Source organism: Nicotiana tabacum, chromosome 2, assembly GCF_000715075.1.
Source record: "Nicotiana tabacum cultivar K326 chromosome 2, ASM71507v2, whole genome shotgun sequence".
In the NCBI taxonomy this organism is placed as follows: Eukaryota; Viridiplantae; Streptophyta; class Magnoliopsida; order Solanales; family Solanaceae; genus Nicotiana; species Nicotiana tabacum.
Genome location: NC_134081.1, coordinates 17,996,256 through 18,017,391, shown reverse-complemented (window position 1 = coordinate 18,017,391; position 21,136 = coordinate 17,996,256). Strand labels below are relative to the sequence as shown.

Genomic DNA, 21,136 nt, shown 5'->3' with positions numbered 1-21,136 from the left:
GTCCGCAAATGCGAAGAAGGATATACTAGACACCAGAATCTGCAGAAAACCAGATTTTTCCGAAGTCCAAAACATCCCGTGGCTTATCCGAAACTCACCCGAGCCCTCGGGGCTCCAAACCAAACATTCACACAAGTCTAAAAACATCATACGGACCTGCTCGCGCGATCAAATCTCCAAAATAACACAAAGAACTCCGAATTTAGCACCAAATCAAATGAGATTCTCAAGAACACTTTAAAATTTCTATTTTCTTAACTGGACGTCCGAATCACGTCAAATCAACTCCGTTTCTCACCAAATTTCACAATTTCTTCGGTATCTGATCCAATATTCCAAAATGTACTGCCCTCCAAAAGTGCAAGGTAAACTGCGTACCTCGATCAGAAATGATAGACACAGGCATACCGTGAAGACGAATGATCTCTGAATATAAATCTCTGTTAACCGCTCCGAGGAATAGGTAACTGCCACATGAATGAAGTGCGCCGACTTAGTCAGCCTATCCATAATAACCCATACGGCATCGAACTTCCTCTGAGTCCATGGGAGTCCAACAACAAAGCACATAGTGATACGCTCCCACTTCCATTCAGGAATCTCCATTTGCTGAAGCAAACCATCGGGTCTCTGATGCTCATATTTCACCTGCTGACAATTCAAGCACCGAGCCACGTTAGCAACTATATCTTTCTTCATCCTCCTCCACCAATAATGCTGCAGCAGGTCCTGGTACATCTTGGCAGTGCTCGGGTGAATAGAATACCGAGAACTGCGAGCCTCCTCAAGGATCAACTCACGAAGCCCATCCACATTAGGCACACAAATACGACCCTGCATCCTCAAAACTCCGTCATCTCCAATAGTAACCTGCTTGGCACCACCGTGTTGCACTGTGTCTCTAAGGACAAGTAAATGAGGATCGTCATCCTGCCAATCTATGATGCACTCAAACAAAGAAGACCGAGCAACTGTACAAGCTAGAACACGGCTGGGCTCAGAAACATCTAACCTCACGAACTGGTTGGCCAGGGCCTGAACCTCCAATGTTAGTGGTCTCTCACCAACTGGAATATAAGCAAGGCTACCCATACTCACTGCTTTTCTACTCAATGCATCGGCCACCACATTGGCCTTTCCCGGATGGTACAATATAGTGATATCATAGTCTTTCAATAGCTACAACCACCTCTTCTACCTCAAATTGAGTTCCTTCTGCTTGAACAAATACTGCAAGCTCTGATGATCAGTGAATACCTCACATGGCACACCGTAAAGATAATGCCTCCAAATCTTCAGCACGTGAACAATGGTTGCCAGCTCTAGATCATGAACATGGTAATTCTTCTCGTGAACCTTCAGCTGCCGCGAAGCATATGCAATAACCTTGCCACCCTGCATCAACACCGCACCCAGACCAATATGAGATGCGTCACAATATACTGTATAAGATCCTGAACCTGTGGGTAACACCAATACTGGTGTCGTAGTTAAAGCTGTCTTGAGCTTCTGAAAGCTCTTTTCACACTCGTCTGACCACCTGAACGGGGCACCCTTCTGGGTTAATCTGGTCAACGAGGCTGCTATGTATGAAAACCCCTCCATAAATCAACGGTAATAGCCTGCCAAACCCAGAAAACTATGGATCTCCGTAGCTGATGTGGGTCTAGGCCAGTTCTGAACTGCCTCAATCTTCTTAGGATCCACCTGAATACCCTCTGCTGATACAACGTGACCCAAGAAAGCAACTGAACTCAACCAAAACTCGCATTTTGAGAACTTAGCATATAACTGGCTGTCTCTCAGAGTCTGAAGAACGATTCGAAGGTGCTGCTCATGCTCCTCTCGACTGTAAGAGTAGATCAAGATATCATCAATAAACATAACCACAAAGGAATCCAAGTAGGGCTTGAACACCCGGTTCATTAAATCCATAAATGTTTGCTGGGGCATTTGTCAGCCCAAATGACCTCACTAGAAACTCGAAAAGCCTGTACCGAGTCTGAAAATCCGTCTTTCGGATGCCCTAATCCTTAACTGATGGTAGCCAGATCTCAAATCAATCTTAGAAAACACATAGGCACCCTGAAGCTGATCAAATAAATCATCAATCCTCGGCTATGGATACTTGTTTTTGATAGTGACTTTGTTCAACTGCAGATAATCTATACATATCCTCATCGATCCATCTTTCTTCTTCACAAACAACACAGATGCATCCCAGGGCAAGACACTAGGTCTAATGAAGCCCTTATCAAGCAAATCTTGCAACTGCTTCTTCAATTCTTTCAACTCTGGTAGGGCCATGCGATATGACGGAATGGAAATGGGCTGAGTGCCCGGAGCCAAATCAATGCAGAAATCAATATCCCTATCGGGTGGAATCCCCGGCAGGTCTGCAGAAAATACCTCTGGAAACTCACGAACAACCGGCACTGAATCCATGGAAGGAACCTCCGCACTAGAATTGCGGAATAAGCCAAATAAGCTAGACACCCCTTCTCGACTATATGTCGAGCCTTCACATAAGAGATAACCCTGCTAGCATAATGTCCAAGATTCCTTCTCTACTCTAATCGAGGCAACCCCTACAAGGATAAGGTCACCATCTTGGCGTGACAATCTAATATAGCATGATAAGGTGACAGCCAATCCATACCCAGTATGACATCAAAATCAACCATGTCGAGAAGTAGAAGATCTACACGAGTCTCAAGACTCCCAATGGTGACTACACACGAACGATAAAAACACAATCTACAACAATAGCATCTCCCACTGGTGTGGAAACATACACAGGAGCACTCAAAGAATCACAGGGCACAACCAGATAGAAAGCATAATACGATGACACATAGGAGTAAGTAGATCCCGGATCAAACAGAACTGAAGCATCTCTACTGCAAACTGAAACCGTACCTGTGATAACAACGTCAGATAACTCAGCCTCAGGCCTGGCTGGGAAAGTATAACACCGGGGCTAGGCCCCACCACCCTGAACTACGTCCCTGAGACGGCCTCTAACTGGCTGGTCTCCACCTCTAACGGCCTGACCTCCACCTCTAACAGTCTGGCCTCTACCTCTGGCTGCCTGACCCCTACTTCTGGTTGGATGAGCAGGTGGTGCAGCAACTGGTGCCGGAACCATGGCACGAGAACCCTGATACTGTGAGTTGCCTGTTACCCGAGGGCAAAATCTAGCAATGTGCCTCGGATCACCACAAGTATAACATAACCTCTGATGCTGTGACTGCTGACCTTGAAACTGACCCCGTCGACCTGAATAACAACCCTGATAACTCTGGAGTGAAGGTGCACTAATAGGAGCTGGTGGTACACTGTAGGCTAGCTGGTCGGAATAATACATCTGAGGGCCACGACAACCTGAGGCACCATGTGATGCCTAGAGCGCTGAATGAAACGGCCTGGGAGGATGGCCTCTACCAAAAGTACTCCTGCCTCTAGATGAGGCACCGCTAAACTCACCGGAATGACGAGGTCTCTTGTCAGACCCCTGACCTCCCTGAGTAAGAACCATTTTGACTCGTCTGGCGACATTAGCAGCCGCCTGAAAAGAAATCTCACTCCCAGTCTCCTTAGCCATCTGCAATCTGATAGGCTGAGCAAGTCCATCAATAAACCTCCCCACCCACCCTCTCTCTCTCTCTCTCGGTGGAAAGCAGAATAATGGCATGACGGGCCAAATCCACAAAACGGGTCTCATACTGAGTAACAGTCATACTTTCCTGCTGGAGACGCTCAAACTGACGGCGACGCTCCTCTCTCAATGTGATAGGCAGAAACTTCTCTATGAAGATCTGAGAGAACTGGTCCCAAGTAAGAGCAGGCAACCCAGCTGGTCTGGTCAACAAGTAATCTCTCCACCATTTCTTGGCGGAACCAGTCATCTAAAATGCAGCAAAATCGACACCCATTAATCTCCACTATACCCATGTTCCGTAGAACCTCGTGACAGCTGTCAAGATACTCTTGGGGATCCTCTGAAGGAGAACCACTGAGGTGAATAGGAAAGAGCTTGATAAACCTGTCCAATCTCCATAAAGCCTCAGAAGACATAGCTGGCCCATCTCCGACCTGTGCCGCAATAACCGGCTGAACTAATCCGATTGGCTGAGCTGCTGGAGCCTGATACTGGGGAGCTATCTGCTCCGGAGCGGGAGTGGTGGGAGTCTGGGCTCCTCCTCCAGCCTGAGAGTCTGCTGGTGCCATGGGAAATGCACCAGTCTGGGCCACACTCTCCATAAGGCCCACCAAACGGACCAAAGCGTCCTGAAGTACTGGGTAGCAATGAACCCTCCGGAACCTAAGTTGGGCCGGCAGGAATAGTCTGGGCTGGAACCTCCTCATCAACCTTTATCTGAGGCTCTACTACTGGGGCTGCTGCTCGGGCTCTAGGCTGAGCCCTGCCCATGCCTCGGCCTCGAACTCTGCCCAGCGTAGGAACAACCACTGGAGGCTCTGGCTGGTGTTCAGCTGAGGAAGCGGTACGTGTTCTCGCCATCTACGAGAGAATAAGAGTAGAAGAGTTTAATCAGTATTGAAAAGCAAAATTGCACAACAGAGAAGAATAGAAGTGAAACTTGTTCCTAAAGTTCATAGCCTCTGGAAGATAATCACAGACGTCTCCGTACCGATCCTCCAGACTCTACTAAGCTTGCTCGTGAATCGTGAGACCTAGGCAACCTAGTGCTATGATACCAACTGTCATGACCCGAAATTTCCCAGCGACGGGACCGTGATGGCGCCTAACATTTCACTTGCTAGGCAAGCCAACGTTAGAGAATCATTAAACCAATTCCTTATTTTCATTCAGTAATTAACAATAATTAACTAAGATGAAATATAATAAGTGTGGAATATCATAAAACTGTATTAATTACTACCACCCGGATATGGAGTCACAATTTATGAGCATTCTAGAATTTACTACAAGTAATAGTCTGAAAGAAATACAACTGTCTGAATGAAAGAGATAGTAGAACAAAAAAGATAGACGGGGACTTCAAGGTCTGTGAAGAGTGAGAATAATGAAAAGACAGAATTAAACAAAAAATCCTTAAACCAATTGAGCAAATAAAATAGCAAGGGAAAACTGCATGACATCACCCTTTGTGTTTTTACTCTCAATCCCACCAAATAAATTAATAGAACGGTACGGCATCACCCTTCAGGCATTAAACCTCTCATAATATACACGACATCGCCCTTAGTGCTTTACACTCTTCCTCACAATATAAATAATACATGTACGGCATCATCCTTCGTGCTTTACACTCCTCCTCGCAAATCACAGAATCAATAACAACGGATAGATAAGAGTATCACATAGAAACCAGTATTTTACCCATAATCAATAGCACAATGTAACCTCAACCTTGAATCAATATTCGAAAGTTACCAAATCTCAGTGAAACCAGATATAAGTCACCCAACATTTCAAATAACCCGCTAAGCATGGATAGTAGAATTTAAGGCTACAAAATAGACAAGAATAGAATTTCACTCGTATGCTATGACTCGACAATGACGCATAGATGCTCGTCACCTCACCTATATATCGTATTTAGCAACCAAACGCGTAGCAAATAAACACATAATACATATTCCCTCAAGCCAAAGTTAGACACGACACTTACGTCGCTCTGAAGGTCACTTAATTCTCAATCATAACTTTTCCTTTGGAATTCACCTCCAAACCACTCTTATCTATTCAGAAATGACTCAATAATATCAAATATTGCTAAAGAAGTCAATTATATTGCATAAATTAAATTTTTCAAATTTTCCTCCAAAAAGTTAAAAAATCGACCCCGGGCCCGCTTGGTCAAAACCCGAGGTTCGGACCAAAATCCATTTATTCATTCACCCCCGAGCCCGAATATGTAATTAGTTTTGGAATCCGACCTCAAATTAAGGTCTAAATTCCCAATTTTTTGAAATCCCTAGCTTTCTACCCTAACCCCTAATTCTACCATGAAAACTCTAGATTTTAGGTTGATAATTCAAGAAATGTAATGGGTAATTGGAAGAAAATGGTTTAGAATCACTTACCAACACTTTGGGGAAGAAAATGACTCTTGAAAGTCGCCTCTACCCGTTTAGGTCTTGAAAAATATTGAAGAACTGGCTTAAACCCGTGTTTGATTCTGTTTTATGCACTGGGTGACAGTGTGCATCGCGTTCGTGAGGACACTGTCGCGTTCGCGAAGGGTACTGGCTGCCAAGCCTATGCGTTCACGAGACGCTGCTCGCGTTCGCGAGACGCTGCTCACGTTAGCGATGGTTACTCCCCCTGGCCTTTGCGTTCGCGATGAAGGAAAGACCAACCCCCCGAGGTCCCCAAGTGCTTCGCGTTCGCGATGAGCCAGTCGCATTCGCGAAGGGTAAATCCCCTATCACTTCGCGTTCGCGACCAGGCCTTCGCGTTCGCGAAGAAGAAGTCTCGGCCTCACCAGTTTACTCTTCGCGTTCGCGAGAGGACCTTCGCGAACGCGAAGAAGGATATGCCAGATACCAGAATCTGCAGAAAATCAGATTTTTCCCAAGTCTAAAACATCCCGTGGCCTATCCGAAACTCACCCGAGCCCTCGGGTTTCCAAACCAAACATGCACACAAGTCTAAAAATATCATACGGACCTGCTCGCGCGATCAAATCGCTAAAATAACACATAGAACTCCGAATTTAGCACCAAATCAAATGAAATTCTCAAGAACACTTTAAAATATCTATTTTCTCAACTGGACGTCCGAATCACGTCAAATCAACTCAGTTTCTCACCAAATTTCAGAGACAAGTCTTAAATATCATAATGAACCTGTACCGGGCTCCGAAATAAAAATACGGATCCGGTACTAACAATGTCAAACATCAATCAATTCTTAAAAACAAATAATTTTTAAACTTTTAATTTTTTTCAAAAATTCATAACTCAAGTTAGGGACCTTCGAATTCGATTCCGGGCATACGCCCAGGTCCCATAATTCAATACGGATCCACCAGGACCGTCAAAATACGGATCCACCGGGATCGTTTACCAAAAATATTGACCGAAGTCAACTAAAATCAACTTTTAAGGTATAAATTCTTATTTTCATTAATTTTCAACATAAAAACTTTCCGAAAATATGTCCAGACTGCGCACGTAAATCGAGGAGGGTAAAAATGAGATTTTAAGGCTTAAGAGCGCATATTCGAGTTCTAAAATATAAGATGACCTTTTGAGTCATCGCAATTTCTTCGGTATCTGATCCAACATTCCAACAGATAAGCCAATATTTTAATCAAAACAAAACCCAACGCCCAATACTCAAAACACCAAGGTAGAAATGACACCAACCACTTTAAAGAGATGCTATTTAAGAATTAGCCAGTGCATCTTGAATTTTAATTTTTTGGGATAAATGTGTCGTGAATTGTCCTAAAGTTTGGATTTCTAATTTAAAATTTCAGGATAAAATAAATAATGACTAATCTATCTATATATAATAGGAAAGGCAAAACAATATTAGAATGCCAAGTGGCACAATCAAAATTCAACAAGTGTTAAATTTTAGGACAATCCTCCAATAAATTTGGAGATTCAAAATAATTTAAAATATAAATTAACTTAACATCTTTGAAACCTTCCCACTTATAAGATATCTATATTTATTAATTCAAGTAGTGTGACCAATTAAGTCAAAACTTAAAATTCAAAAAAAAAAGATTAGTTAAAATGATAGTTTATTTTGTCTTAACATTGTCACTTGGCTTTTTGTGGTTATGCCACTTGTCTTAATAATGTGTTTTTGCCTCTCCTTTTATTATATATAGAAGGAGAGGCATAATTTAGTTAACAAAAATTTTCATGTCACGCAAAATTTATTTATATATAATAGGAAAGGCAAAGAAAGGTTATGATGACACGTGTCTATATTTAGGACACTTCTCCAACTTTGTTGGAGTTTAAATTATTTTAGAAATCCGCCAGTTTAAAAAAAATAATCATAGTTCCTCCCATGTACGTTTGTTTAGTATTTTTGAATTTATTTATTAAATATGGGTAATTAAAAAAACTTAATTAATTCTTCTCACGTAGGGATTAAGCCTTTTTTAATCTTCACGTTGGCATTAGGCCCCCTTTTAAGTTATTAATATATACCTAAATAGTTAGATTTGCAAATTTGTGCAATAAATAGAAAAAAAAAACGAAAAGCCAAGTGGCAATGTTAATGCATTATATTAAAATTAAAAGGAGAGGCAAAAGCACATTATTAAGATAAGTGACATAACCACAAAAAGCCAAGTGACATTATTAAGACAAACTAAACTTCCCTTTTAATTAGAATTTTTTTTTAAATTTTAAATAAATTAGTTACTCTATTTGAATTAATAAATATAAATATCTTATAATTAGCTATATTAAAAAAATGAAAATATAAATAAATAAATAATAACTACTCATTCAAATTGGAGATTAGTTTCAAGTTGGAGTTTTAAAGTTATTTTCAATTCAAAAATGAAAAATAATAAAAATTAAATTAGCTACAATAAAAAATATATTTGGGGAGTAGTTTAAAGTTAGAGTTTTAAAGTTATTTTAAAATTTAAAAACGAAAAATAAGAAAAAAATAAATTATCTACAATAAAAAAACAAAAATATTAGGCCAAATACATATTGGGCCCCTTAAACGTGGTACCAAAATTCATTTGGACATCTCAACTTAGTCATGTTTCATTTAAATACTTCAACTATATTTCAACTGTGCCATTTAAACACAAAATACTATCGTGGCAAAAAGATTGTAGTTCACGGCTCTTAGGCGCATGACTGGATCTGATATAATATTTTTCTTTTCTTTTTATATTCCTTTTCCCCCAAAAGTTCATCACCACCGTCCCTGGCCTATTGCTACAACTCATTTGTCACCATTCTCATCCCTCTCTCTCCTCCACCACTCTTCCCCTTCCTCCTCCAGTGTCTTGAAGCAAAATAGGCCGAAAACTTTTTAAATTTTGTAGGAATTTTGCTGGCTTGATAATGACATAATCTATGCGTTGAAGGTTTTAACAAAATAAAATGCATAGAAAGAGAAAATTGTTGGCCCCTTTTATGTTGCTTTGTTCGATGATGAATTCAGGTAACATCAGTTTGAAATTCTTATTACCCGATTCTTCAAAAATTTGAAGCTTTAAGAAAAATTAGAAATTTCATATTATTGTTGATAATATCAGTTAAAGATTAAAGCTGAAACCTAAAAGCTCCATGAATACCCACTCGAATTCAAAGCGCTTTAAATTTAGAATTTAGAATTTTAATTTTAGAGGTTATCTTATTCTGTTTTCATTCCCACTTGATTTTGTACTTGAATTTCATAGATGTGGGTTGGTTGATTTTGACCAATATATGATTGATGTGATTATTGGAGTTTCTATGGGCAATTTTGTTCTTGAATTTCAATTCAGATCTGGATTTTTTTTTTCCAAGTGTTTAGGTGGTGGCATTCTGGGGAAGAAGTGAGAAACGAGCTTGGCAATTAGTGATGGAATTTTGCAGCAAGGCCATGAAAATTTTTGATAAAAAAAAACTACCTATTCAAGTTGGGGAATAGTTTTAAGTCGGAGTTTTAAGTTATTTTAAAATAAAAAACGAAAATAAAAATAAAGAAATAGCTTTTTATTATAAAGCTCCAGTTTCAAGTTGGAGTTTTAAATTATTTTAAAATAAAAAACGAAAATAAAAATAAAAAAATAGCTTTTTATTATAAAGCTCCAGTTTCAAGTTGGAGTTTTAAATTATTTAAAATAAAAAACGAAAATAAAAATAAAGAAATAACTTTTTAGGATAAAGCTCAAGTTTCAAGTTGGAGTTTTAAATTATTTTAAAATAAAAAATAAAAATAAAGAAATAGATTTTTAGGATAAAGCTCAAACAAAGTTGGTATTTTAAAATTATTTTAAGTAAAAAACGAAGTTGAAAAAATTAAAACAATTGCAAATTCAAATTTGGGAGTAGTTTCAAGTTGGAGTTTTAAGACAAAATAAACTACCTTTCTAACAAAAGAATCTTTTGAATTTTAAATTTTGAATTAATTGATTACTCTATTTGAATTAATAAATATAGATATATTATAATTAGCTATAATAAAAATCGAAAATAATTACCCATTCAAATTGGGGAGTAGTTACAAGTTGGAGTTTAAAAAAAATATTAAAATAAAAAAACAAATAAAAAAGTAAAATTAGCTATAATAAAAATGGAAATATATAAATAAAAAAAATACCCATTCAAATTGGGAAGTAGTTTCAAGTTGGAGTTTTAAAAAAATATTAAAATAAAAATATAAAATTAGCTATAATAAAAATGAAAATATATAAATAAAAGAAATACCCATTCAAATTGGGGAGTAGTTTCAAGATAGAGTTTTAAAATTATTTTAAAATAAAAACACTTTCAATTCAAATAAAAAATACAAAAAGTCAAGTGGCATTGTTAAGACAAAATATTTTTCAAGCGGCATTCAAACTGGGGAGTAGTTTCAAGTTGGAGTTTTAAAATTATTTTAAAATTAAAAAAAAATAAGAAAAAATTAAATTAGCTACAATAAAAACGAAAATATTATATAAAAAAAACTAAAAAGAATTACCTATTCAAGTTGGGGAATAGTTTTGGTTACTCCCTTTCTAACTAAAAATCTTTGAATTTTAAATTTTGAATTAATTGGTTACTCTATTTAAATTAATAAATAAAGATATCTTATAATTAGCTATAATAAAATAAGGAAAAAAAAACTACCTATTCAAATTGGGGTGTAGTTTAAAGTTGGAGTTTTACAAATATTTTAAAATAAAAAAATAGGCTATAATAAAAAAAATAAAAAGATATATAGTAAAAAAAGGAAAAAATAATTATCCATTCAAATTGGGGAGTAATTTCAAGTTGGAGTTTTACAAATATTTTTAAAAAAAATATAAATTAGCTATAATAAAAAAATAAAAATATATAATAAAAATTATCCATTCAAATTGTGGAGTAGTTTCAAGTTAGAGTTTTAGAATTATTTTAAAATAAAAAAATAAAGAAACATTTCAATTCATATGATAAATAGTAAAAAAACAAATTCTATTAGGGTGTTATATATAAGATAAGCATATATTATATATATATATAAATACATCTCTTTATACTTTTGATGTAATCAAATTATAATTTAGTAAAAAAATATTACATTATTTAAATTTTTAATAAACTACAAAATTTAAAAACCAATCAAATAAGTATTACAGTAGAAAGGAATGTACGAAAAGAGGGGGATAGAGATAATTTTATGATATTTATATTTTAAATTAGTTAAAAAATAAAAGATAAATAAATAACACTCAAGAAAATTATCATTAGTACTAAGTACTTGCTAATTCAATAATAAAAATAAAAAGAATCAAATAATTTACTTGATTACTATATGATGTGTATCCTTTAATTTTATATAAATTGTGTTGTATTTCTGCACACTATATTAAATAATAAAATATAACTAATATTTATTAAGTTAATATGATATATTAGATCATAATTTTATATAATTAATATTCTGTCAAATTATAAGAGCATCGGGCGGGTTCTTATACCAGTCCTCTAATAACATACGTGAAAACAACTATACCTGCACTTCAGTAGCTTTACGAGGCGGGCCACGCGAACCAAGGCAAAGGCCCAAGCACTTCAATTCAAAAACTTTCAAAAATCAAAACCGCCATCTGAAAATTTGAACTACTGATCTCTCACACACAACCTCTCTTCTCTCTCTCTCTCTCTCTCTCTCTCTCTCTCTCTCTCTCTCTCTCTCTCTCTCTCTCTCTCTCTCTCTCTCTCTCTCTCTCTCTCTCTCACACACACACACACACACACACACACACACACACACACTGTCTCAAAGGGAAAACAGGTTCGAATTTTGGAGTGTGATCCACAAGCTGAGGTTGGTTACTTTTATTCTTTGTTCCAGTTTCTTCAAAGGTAAGTACACAATTCTTTGCTGTTTTGTTATTTGTTAGTCCATTTTCAGTTTTAATTTTGTGGAAAAATATTATCTTTAGAAACTCTCTTGAATTATTTTAGTCATGCTTTTACTAAATTTGATTATTGATACCAGAAAAGAACTGAGTTAGAATTTGATCAGTCATCAGATAGCGAGTTATTTTTTCCAAAGGATTTAAGTTGTGTGTTACCTACTTTATCAGTGTAGTTTAGTCCGTGGTAGTAAATTATTTACCTTATTATATCTACACTTTCTATACATAGTTGCAGGTAACTAGATATGAAGTATTTACACCGTCAATGAATATAACTTAAAACGCTAGCTAAATGGAAGGCTAAACTAGGAAACTGGAATAACATTGACAAAAAGGAGTAATTGATTTTAATAAAGCACAATTCTTTGTAGAATTGTTAAAACCTTGAAATCCTCACTTTCTAGTAGGTCATTAAGCTGATATTTCTTTTAAAAAGGTTTTTGTTCTTTTTAATAAATTCACATTTTGGGTAGGTATATTTCACCATGAGTCTATACTTCATTTTAAGAATTATTGGTTTCAGGTAAACAAGATAGATAAAAAAAAGGTATTTCTTATTTGAAAAGGAAAAATACTATAGCAAATTATTCGTAGAACAATGTAATCTGTAGTAATATTTACTATTCATTCAGCTCAATTGCAAAGAGTTGGCTAAGTTTGAAACATCTTGATGTTTCTTCGAGTGGTAAATGGTTTGTTCTATAAAAAGAAGAAACTTTTCATCACGAGATTAATCTGTGTTGTGTTGAAAAAATAAGTACTTTGTTGAATAAGACTGTATTTTTAAATGCTAATGTTGTTTATTATTGCTGTTAAATTGACAGGTTTTATTGTCCCTGGACTAATATGCAAATGGATTGTCTTAAAACATGTCAAACAGAAAACTTTTCTACTCCTGGAAAAATAGGGCAGTTAGAATCTGCTGTGGTAACAAAAGTTAGAGTTATTGTTAGAGTTCGCCCCTTTCTTCCTCAAGAAATTAACTCGAGAGATGGAAAACCAATCTCTTGTGTCTCTGTTCTCAACTCAGAATCTGAGCCTTCAGAGGATGTCACAGTTCATCTCAAAGATTATGAAACTTGGTAAGCATTTTCTCAATTGTTGGCATGCTCTAAGATTTAATCTGTCTTAGTACTATAGCATATTATATTAGTTGGACTACTATTTGTTGCACAACCTTATCCTGGGATACTTTTGTTTTTGATTGTAGTCGTAATGAATGCTACAAGTTGGATGCTTTTTTTGGTCAAGAAGACAACAATATAAGCGAAATATTTGACACAGAAGTTAATCCTTTGATCCCTGGGTTATTACATGGTCGCAATGTCACAGTATTTGCTTATGGAGCTACAGGGAGTGGCAAAACTTACACCATGCAGGTATATTTTTATGTGTCTCATAATGCACAACTTGCTTCGTTACTCCTGGCTCCTGCAATTGGACTAGTGCGCGTAGATTAGGAGATAAATATTGAGTTACAACAGATGTACACGATGTTTCTTTTCAAGTTTTTTGCTGCTCTACTACTATAACGTAGATCCATGAGTGACCAAAGGAGATATCAGATTTTTCGGATTGGCACCATGCATAAGCTTATCCATTTTGTCCTAATCTATAAATTTTACATTTGACCTCTAAAGAGATATGTATGTGAAGCATATAGTTCCCTGGAATGTACACGTGGATTGTTTTGCAAATACCTTGTTACTGATGCAGGGAACTGAAAACCTCCCTGGTCTAATGCCACTTGCAATGTCCTCTATTCTCTCGAGGAGTCAGGGAAGAAGTAACATAGCAATATCATACTATGAAATATACATGGATAGGTGCTATGATCTACTTGAACTTAAGGAGAAGGAAATTTTCATATTGGACGACAAAAGTGGACAGATTCATCTCAAAGGACTTGCACAAGTTACCATCAGTTCAATGTCAGAGTTTCAGGAGGCGTTTTCTTGTGTGGTTCAGAGAAGAAAAGTTGCACATACGGGTGTTAATGATGTCTCTAGCCGTAGTCATGCCGTGCTCACTATTTATGTTTCTACTCCTTGCTGTGATGATACTGGAAATGTTGTTACTGGGAAGTTGAACCTTATTGACTTGGCAGGTTTTAACACTACTAAATTTAACCATGAATTATTGTGTAAGACCATTTAACTGAAAGGTAACTCACATGTTGTAACTCTAATGTCATTGAATTAGGAAACGAAGATAATAGAAGAACTTGCAACACTGGAATTCGTCTACAAGAGAGTGCTAAGATCAACCAGTCCTTATTTGCATTGTCAAATGTGATTTATGCATTGAACAACAATCAACCGCGAATACCCTATAGAGAAAGCAAATTGACAAGGGTATTGCAAGACTCTCTTGGAGGAACAAGCCGTGCTTTGATGATTGCTTGCTTGGTAGGATGTTGTATATATTATCTCTTGCCTTTCGGTGCCGCGAATGCAACACTTTTCTGAACACTATTTTCTTTTATTTGTTCATAGAACCCTGGAGAGTACCAAGAATCTCTTCATACAGTTAGTTTGGCAGCCAGATCAAGACGCATATCCAATTTTGTTGCCTCAGCCCAAAAAGGAGGTACTCCAAAGGTCAAAGTTGATATGGAGGCAAAGCTTCGCACCTGGCTAGAATCTAAAGGCAAGACAAAAAGTGCTCAAAGAATTGGGGCATTTGATTCTCCATTTACTAGCAAAACTCCAAATTCCATATGCTCTACCAAAAAGCTTGGTTTGTTTGAGAGCTCTTCAAAGCATAAATTTATTAGTAAACAAGGTGCTTCAAGCATAAAAAAGAGGTAAGAGATTACTCTATGATCTTGCTGTACTTACCTGTGTTAGATTTGATGATTGCTTAACTTTGCATTTGATTTTGATGACTGCTTAATTTTGTTGTACAGAGATCCAGATGGGGCCTGTAGAAATCTATTTAATAATAGACATCGATCAAACATCACAGCGGAGGTAAAAGACAGAGAGAACTATAATTTTGACCAAGTTCATTGTGAGTTAATGATGCAACATTTTGCTCCTTGCAGAATTCTTCGTGTTAAATTGAATAAAATCCATTGACAAACTTGGTCCATTGGATGCCCTCTATTATTTACTACTACTAGATAACTACTGTGAATATAACTTAATTTCTTTGAATTACGATGAACTGATTAACGTGAAACTATAACTATTGCCATTTCCATAGATTCTTGGATTACCCCACTTTAAGTTAATGCATGGCTGATAGCTTGATTAGCTTTAAAAAAACAGTTTTTAATTTACTCAATTTTTTCACAAAGAGAACTACTCAGTTGATTGATTTTGATATGTGATAATTAACAACTAGAAACTTTCTGTGGAATCTTTTTGAATGAACAACAGAATGATTTAATCACAATTTTTATTATGTAAGAATTGGAGTAAATAGATAAATCATTTTAAGTTGGATTTCTCCATTAATGTGCAAATGCAGGCTCAAGACCTTGCTGATAATAGAGAAGAAAAGATGTTCGAGGTTTTTGCTGAAAGCGTTGCGCCTGAGTCTAACACACTGGTGCATGGTACTTGGTCACTATAACCATATCTCAGTTCTTGTAGTCTGCCTCATGTATTCTTAATCCAACTTTATATAGGTGACTCATATTAAGCTACAAGAATTGACTATGTGCCAAAGCTAGTTCTAGTGTTCTCCTTCGCCTACTCTTCCCACAGAGAGCAGTAGCATACCTATTTTGCATCAACTCATATTGAGATACAACCACGAGATCATTTTTCAGTTATCTATGTGCCAAAGCTAGTTCTGCACTGCTCTAGCTATAAATGTTCCCACACAAAATGGTAGTATAACTATTTTGCATAGATTTGTTTGCAAACTTTTGCCAATTATGTCTATAATATTTGATCTCTTCTATCATGGTTCCATCCCTCTGTATGTGCACATCCCTCTGTATGACTTATAATCATCAAATTCTCATTTTTTAAAACTTGCTCCTCCTTCGTTACTTAGTTTCTGTTCATAGATGGCACAATCTTAGGTGGTCCATTTCGCTAAGATTTTACCAAGTCGAACCCACTGAGCTATCAATGTGCTTTCTTCCCCCTTTAAGCATTTTAACGGTCATTGCAGAATCAGATTTCCCTCCACCATATAAAATTAATCCTGAAAAATGCACTCATCTTCTTGTTCTTCCACATACTCTAGAGAGGCATCCGTACTACTATTTCATCTCTATTTGAAGCATTTCGAACCCCCATATCCCATTTAGAATTAGTGTCTAATCCTCTCATTAGTATATGTAACTGAATTGGAGTTTATTTGTCTCTATTGATCCTATTTACAGATAGCTGTGACAAAAATTGGGGAATAACAAACTGTTCCAATAAGGAAATATCATATATCTTTTCTACATATAGTGAAATAAATGTTGAAGACTTTTGTCTATTTGATCTTGTGTAGATGAAAAAACCAATGCGGAGGACAAAGTGAGAACCGTTGATTGTTTCAGCTCCTCTAAAGCATGTGAGGTTGTTACCCCTAGAAAGGTCCTTTCTCCCATCAACTCCAACATAAACAATGAGAATATTCCAGCGTTAGGGACGCCACTTGATAAGTTCAGTACACAAAGTTCTAACTTGAAGGTGAGCAGGAATTCTTGTTGTCGTTATCTTCTGATTGCTTAGCATTTCTGGTTATAATTATTACACCTGTTGAGTCTACAGAACTCTCTAGTCCAGGAGTACATTGAGTTGTTGAACACAGCCAGCAAGTGAGTGTTGCTTTCTGTCTTTATTTCTTTTCATTTTTCTGTTTATTATTTCTACATGGAGATTAACTTTATTTTGTGCTACACTGTGTTAGGGAGCAACTAATGGAGATAAAGGTATGCGATTGATCTCTTCACATGATTCTAACATTGTCACCACTTCTACTAGTTGTGAATTTGACTGCATTTTCACATGTAATCTAGGGAATTGGACAAAAGATGGCTGAATACATTATCGAACTAAGGGAAACAAGCCCAATGAAATCAGTAAGAAACTCTTTTGAAGGTTTATGATGCTAAGTTTCTTGGTTTGTGACTGCATAACACTAAGCCTACTTAACTGGTTTATGCAGCTTGATGATTTGGAGAAGATTGGACTTTCATCAAAACAGGTAATGACATGCATTATATTTTCAATATTGAACTGAGAGGAGCTTAAATGGAGCGATATGAATAGTGAGGATTCATGTATAGGACTCATACTTGCTTCTGATTGAGGCTTATGTAAGTATTCTTTAAGCAATTGTGAATTATGGAGTGATAATGAAGAGTGTGCCTACATCCACTATAGGTACACAACTTATTCAGGTGGGCTGCAAGAGGAGTGCTGGGATGAAATTGATTTGCTTTGCAACACCTTGTTGTTACGAGAATGTGCAGGAGAAAAACTGGTTTTAGCTAGAACTTATGTTACTAACTTATAAGTATTTGTATAATTGAGTACTTGGATTTGAGAGCTAAGAAAGAAGGAAAATGTGAACTGCTGATATCAAATGTGTTGTATTTATGAGAAACGAAAGTATTCTTTTCATGCCCCTTCAAATGACTCTTTATAAGTAATATATTGTACCAAATCTATCCATAGATATTTGGGAATTACAGCATTTTCAGTTATATCTGCTTGTTTTCTTGAGTTGTTGCTACTACCTCTAGATTTGTCGAACTTATAAGGTTTAAAAGAGAAATCTAGAAATGTTCAGGTATGGTTGTTGTTAGAACGAATTTTTCCTCCCACGAAATTTCCTAAATTAATGAATCATTTTAATGTATTAATAGATACATTGGGTATGTTGTTGTTCTTCTTGATAAAAGTTAACTGCGACTTGGTTATAGTGGTGGCCGGTGGGTATCACGGGTAAATGTTTGGATTGACTTTTAAGCCGGTTAAATCAGTTTTTAAGCTCTTTTTAATTTAGTTCAGTGTTTGATAAAATTACAAAATGCTTTTTAATTTTCTTCAGTGTTTGAGAAAATTACAAAATGCTTAAAACAAGTCAAAAACAGTACGACTGAACAACCCCAACTAACTGCTTTTTGGTTTAAAAAAGTAACTTTTTTTAAGCGAATCCAAGCATGCTGTTAGTCAAATATAATCTGAAACAACTTTGGACGAACAAAATAAATACTAATTTTCCCACCTCAAATACTAGTTTAGCGTATTTGTTCTTAATAGTAGTTGTCTTCTTTATCAAATAAATATTTTTAGGATGAACCACGCAAAGACAGGAAAAAAGGAAATAATACACAGTAACAAGGAAGTAAGTTCTTCAATTACTTGAAACCAAACAACCACCACTTCCAAAACATAGGTTAAAATACCAGGAGCAGAGATGCTCATGTTACAAACCACACAACGACTTGTATACAATAACAAGAACCCAAACATTGTTCAGACTCCATACTATTTCTTATTAGAGAGGAAAAAACACATAATTTCCCCTGTTTTCAACAGACACAAGAACTATAAACTAGACATTTTTAAAACTATAGTTATTTTTTGTCTTAGCCAATAAAGGCAAACATCCATCTCTGCTTAAATAAGATTTAATTTGTTCATTTAGAACAAGTGCAGGGGTTACACTTGCAGTCAGATCCACATTTGCAACCATTTTCAGCAGCAGGAGATTCACCCATTTCCATAGTGCCGAAGCTTGTCTTCTCAGGTCCCACCCCAAGCACCAAAGTCTCGGTTGTGGTGCTCTCGTTGTAGCTCAAATCTGGGTACATCTTGCATCTGCCAACCAAAATTCAACAAACACAAAAAGTTAAGAAATTTTTCTACCATAAAACAACAAACCAATGTGATAAGTGGAGTCGGGGAAAAGGTGGGCAGGGACGTATCTAGGGTAAGGGGCTGGGTTCATCTAAACTCAGGCTCCTCTCTCTAAAATATATATAATAATATTATATTTCTTTAAAAATATTAAAATATATGTGTGTGCACCTTCAAAGACTCTTATGGTGCAATAATTATTACGTGCACCTCTTCAAGATTCAAATCCCACTCAGAACGACCTTTTTTTTGGCACAGAGTACAACAACAACAAAAAAACCAGTACAGTGCAATCCCACAAAGTGAGATCTGAAGAGAGGGTAAAGTGTACGCAGACCTTAACACCGTCAAATGTAAATTTTGGATCCACCTCTTTGTCCTACCTTTGTGGGACAAAGAGAGGCTATTTCGGGTAAAAACTCAGGCTTTTCTACCACAAAACACAATCATTTTGCAATAATAATACCCAACACAAACATATAGACAAATCCAAAACCTAAAGTCAGTAAGTTTAGAACTTGTTATATGCACAATTTTTTTTTTTTTTTGTGGGCATGTGTGAAAGAGTTCAAGCAAAAAACAACGGGTTCAATTGAAGCCATAGTATCCATACTAGATCCGCCTCTAATTACAAAAGAACTTACTAGTAACCCCACAATTTTCCAATTGAGATCGTATCATTTCCCACCAAATACAATCTTGCGTGAAAATTTCAATCTGTCCAAGTTTAAACTTGGTGGACAAAGTTACCCGAAACTTATGCGGGTGAAAGTTCAAAAGTACCCCATGAAATTAAATTAGTGAAGGTGCATGCCCAAACACCACTGTCATTCACAAAATTCAATATAAAATTTATTATTTCCCAAAAAAGATATTCATGCATGCATCAACCAAAACAGTAAAAAGACGGGACTGATATTATTTAATACAGCAAAATTTCATGTTGATAAAAATAATACATAAAATAGCAACAAATTAATTCTGTATCAATTGATAGAGGGAAAAAGAAGGCATACCCGCCACAGCCGTTGCCGCACTTGCAGCCAGATCCACAACCACAGTTTCCTCCACAGCAAGACATTTTCTTTGTTGTGAATTGAAAGTGTTTGATAAGAAATATGCAAATTCAAGAAAACAAGTGTTTTTTTTTAATGATGTAGAACGAGTATTGAGGAGTGTCCATTTATAGAACAACGGAGGAGAGGGAAGAGGTGACATCAACCGTACACGTGGCAAGATCGTGAAGGAATATCTAATCCTTGTAAGGCGGTCCATTCATGATCTTAATTACTTCCACGTATCTGTCGTTTTCTATCCTCCTAAATCTGTTCCCTATTCTCAATCAGGAGAAGCTGGTATTTTCTAGAAATGTACGTCCTCCTCTGAGGTGTCATTTCGTTCTAAATTAATTATGCCAAGGAAGATTAAATATAATAATTTCGGTATTAGAAGAATTTAAATAAAGTAATATTATTTAGACGCTTTCAACTTGTTTGAGGTTGGGATATTAATTGTTGTAATTCCAATCAAGTACAGATAAATCACTTGAATCAGTTTTTCTTAATCGCTCTAATCAAACGATCTTACCTCTATGCCCTTTTAAGAGTAGGGGTAAGTTTGCTCTAATCAAACGATCTTTAAAGGGTCGTTTGGTATAATGTATTAGGAAAAATAATACGTGTATTAGTTTTGATATTATTAATTCTTTGTTTGGTAGTGTTTTCAACCTATATATAACTATATTTATATTAATTATGCATATATTTAATAATATTTTTATACATAGCAAACCATGACATTATCAATATCATAATTTTTAATATATAGATAGGCATCTATAACGACAAAATTACCCTTGCAAAATCTTTTCCAAATCCTTCCAAATAATGTATACGTATTTTTGTAAACAAAATATTTTTTAAAAGAAATAGTGTACAATGCATATTATTTTTAATATACCAAACTAAATAGATGATAAGAAATAATCTTATCATAACTATTCTCAACATAATTAATTTCAGTATTATTAATTCTAATATTAATAAGATATTCTATTCAATATTATTCTTATAAATCCTACCAAACTGACCCCTAATTTTTTTGGTTGATAATGCAGAAAAAAAGGATAAGATTGTAACCGAGAGGAGAAGATATACTAATTGTTAGTGATTTGTCTATGGCTTAAAAGTCAAAGTGAAAGGGACAATATCATAATATCTGCACCTACAACAAACCCAAACTTTT

General features: G+C 35.9%; 2 protein-coding genes across 2 annotated transcripts; one reads left to right on the top strand and one right to left on the bottom strand.

Annotated features, from left to right (window-relative positions):
- Nucleotides 1-11,887: 11,887 nt before the first annotated feature.
- Nucleotides 11,888-17,705, top strand: LOC107812292 (kinesin-like protein KIN-10B). The gene is made up of 14 exons (XM_016637350.2): nucleotides 11,888-12,018; nucleotides 12,899-13,156; nucleotides 13,285-13,453; nucleotides 13,791-14,181; nucleotides 14,277-14,482; nucleotides 14,570-14,880; nucleotides 14,983-15,046; nucleotides 15,549-15,636; nucleotides 16,533-16,714; nucleotides 16,796-16,842; nucleotides 16,935-16,956; nucleotides 17,044-17,106; nucleotides 17,193-17,231; nucleotides 17,411-17,705. The coding sequence occupies exons 2-14, from the start codon at nucleotides 12,921-12,923 to the stop codon at nucleotides 17,453-17,455; spliced, it is 1,863 nt and encodes a 620-aa protein (XP_016492836.1). The 5' UTR covers nucleotides 11,888-12,018; nucleotides 12,899-12,920; the 3' UTR covers nucleotides 17,456-17,705.
- Nucleotides 17,706-18,367: 662 nt separating this feature from the next.
- Nucleotides 18,368-20,066, bottom strand: LOC107812282 (metallothionein-like protein type 2 B). The gene is made up of 2 exons (XM_016637342.2): nucleotides 19,909-20,066; nucleotides 18,368-18,853 (listed from the first exon to the last, which is right to left on the bottom strand). The coding sequence occupies exons 1-2, from the start codon at nucleotides 19,971-19,973 to the stop codon at nucleotides 18,673-18,675; spliced, it is 246 nt and encodes an 81-aa protein (XP_016492828.1). The 5' UTR covers nucleotides 19,974-20,066; the 3' UTR covers nucleotides 18,368-18,672.
- Between the last annotated feature and the right edge of the window lie 1,070 nt (nucleotides 20,067-21,136).

What these genes read in the sequence shown, in the direction of transcription:
- LOC107812282 (XM_016637342.2), bottom strand. Translation starts at nt 19,973, where the DNA reads ATGTCTTGCTGTGGAGGAAACTGTGGTTGTGGATCTGGCTGCAAGTGC. An exon ending in TGCGGCAACGGCTGTGGCGG is followed by an intron (nt 18,854 to 19,908) that starts GTATGCCTTCTT and finishes TTTGGTTGGCAG; the next exon opens with ATGCAAGATGTACCCAGATT.
- LOC107812292 (XM_016637350.2), top strand. Translation starts at nt 12,921, where the DNA reads ATGCAAATGGATTGTCTTAAAACATGTCAAACAGAAAACTTTTCTACT. An exon ending in GAACCTTATTGACTTGGCAG is followed by an intron (nt 14,182 to 14,276) that starts GTTTTAACACTA and finishes TCATTGAATTAG; the next exon opens with GAAACGAAGATAATAGAAGA. An exon ending in AAACAAGCCCAATGAAATCA is followed by an intron (nt 17,107 to 17,192) that starts GTAAGAAACTCT and finishes TGGTTTATGCAG; the next exon opens with CTTGATGATTTGGAGAAGAT.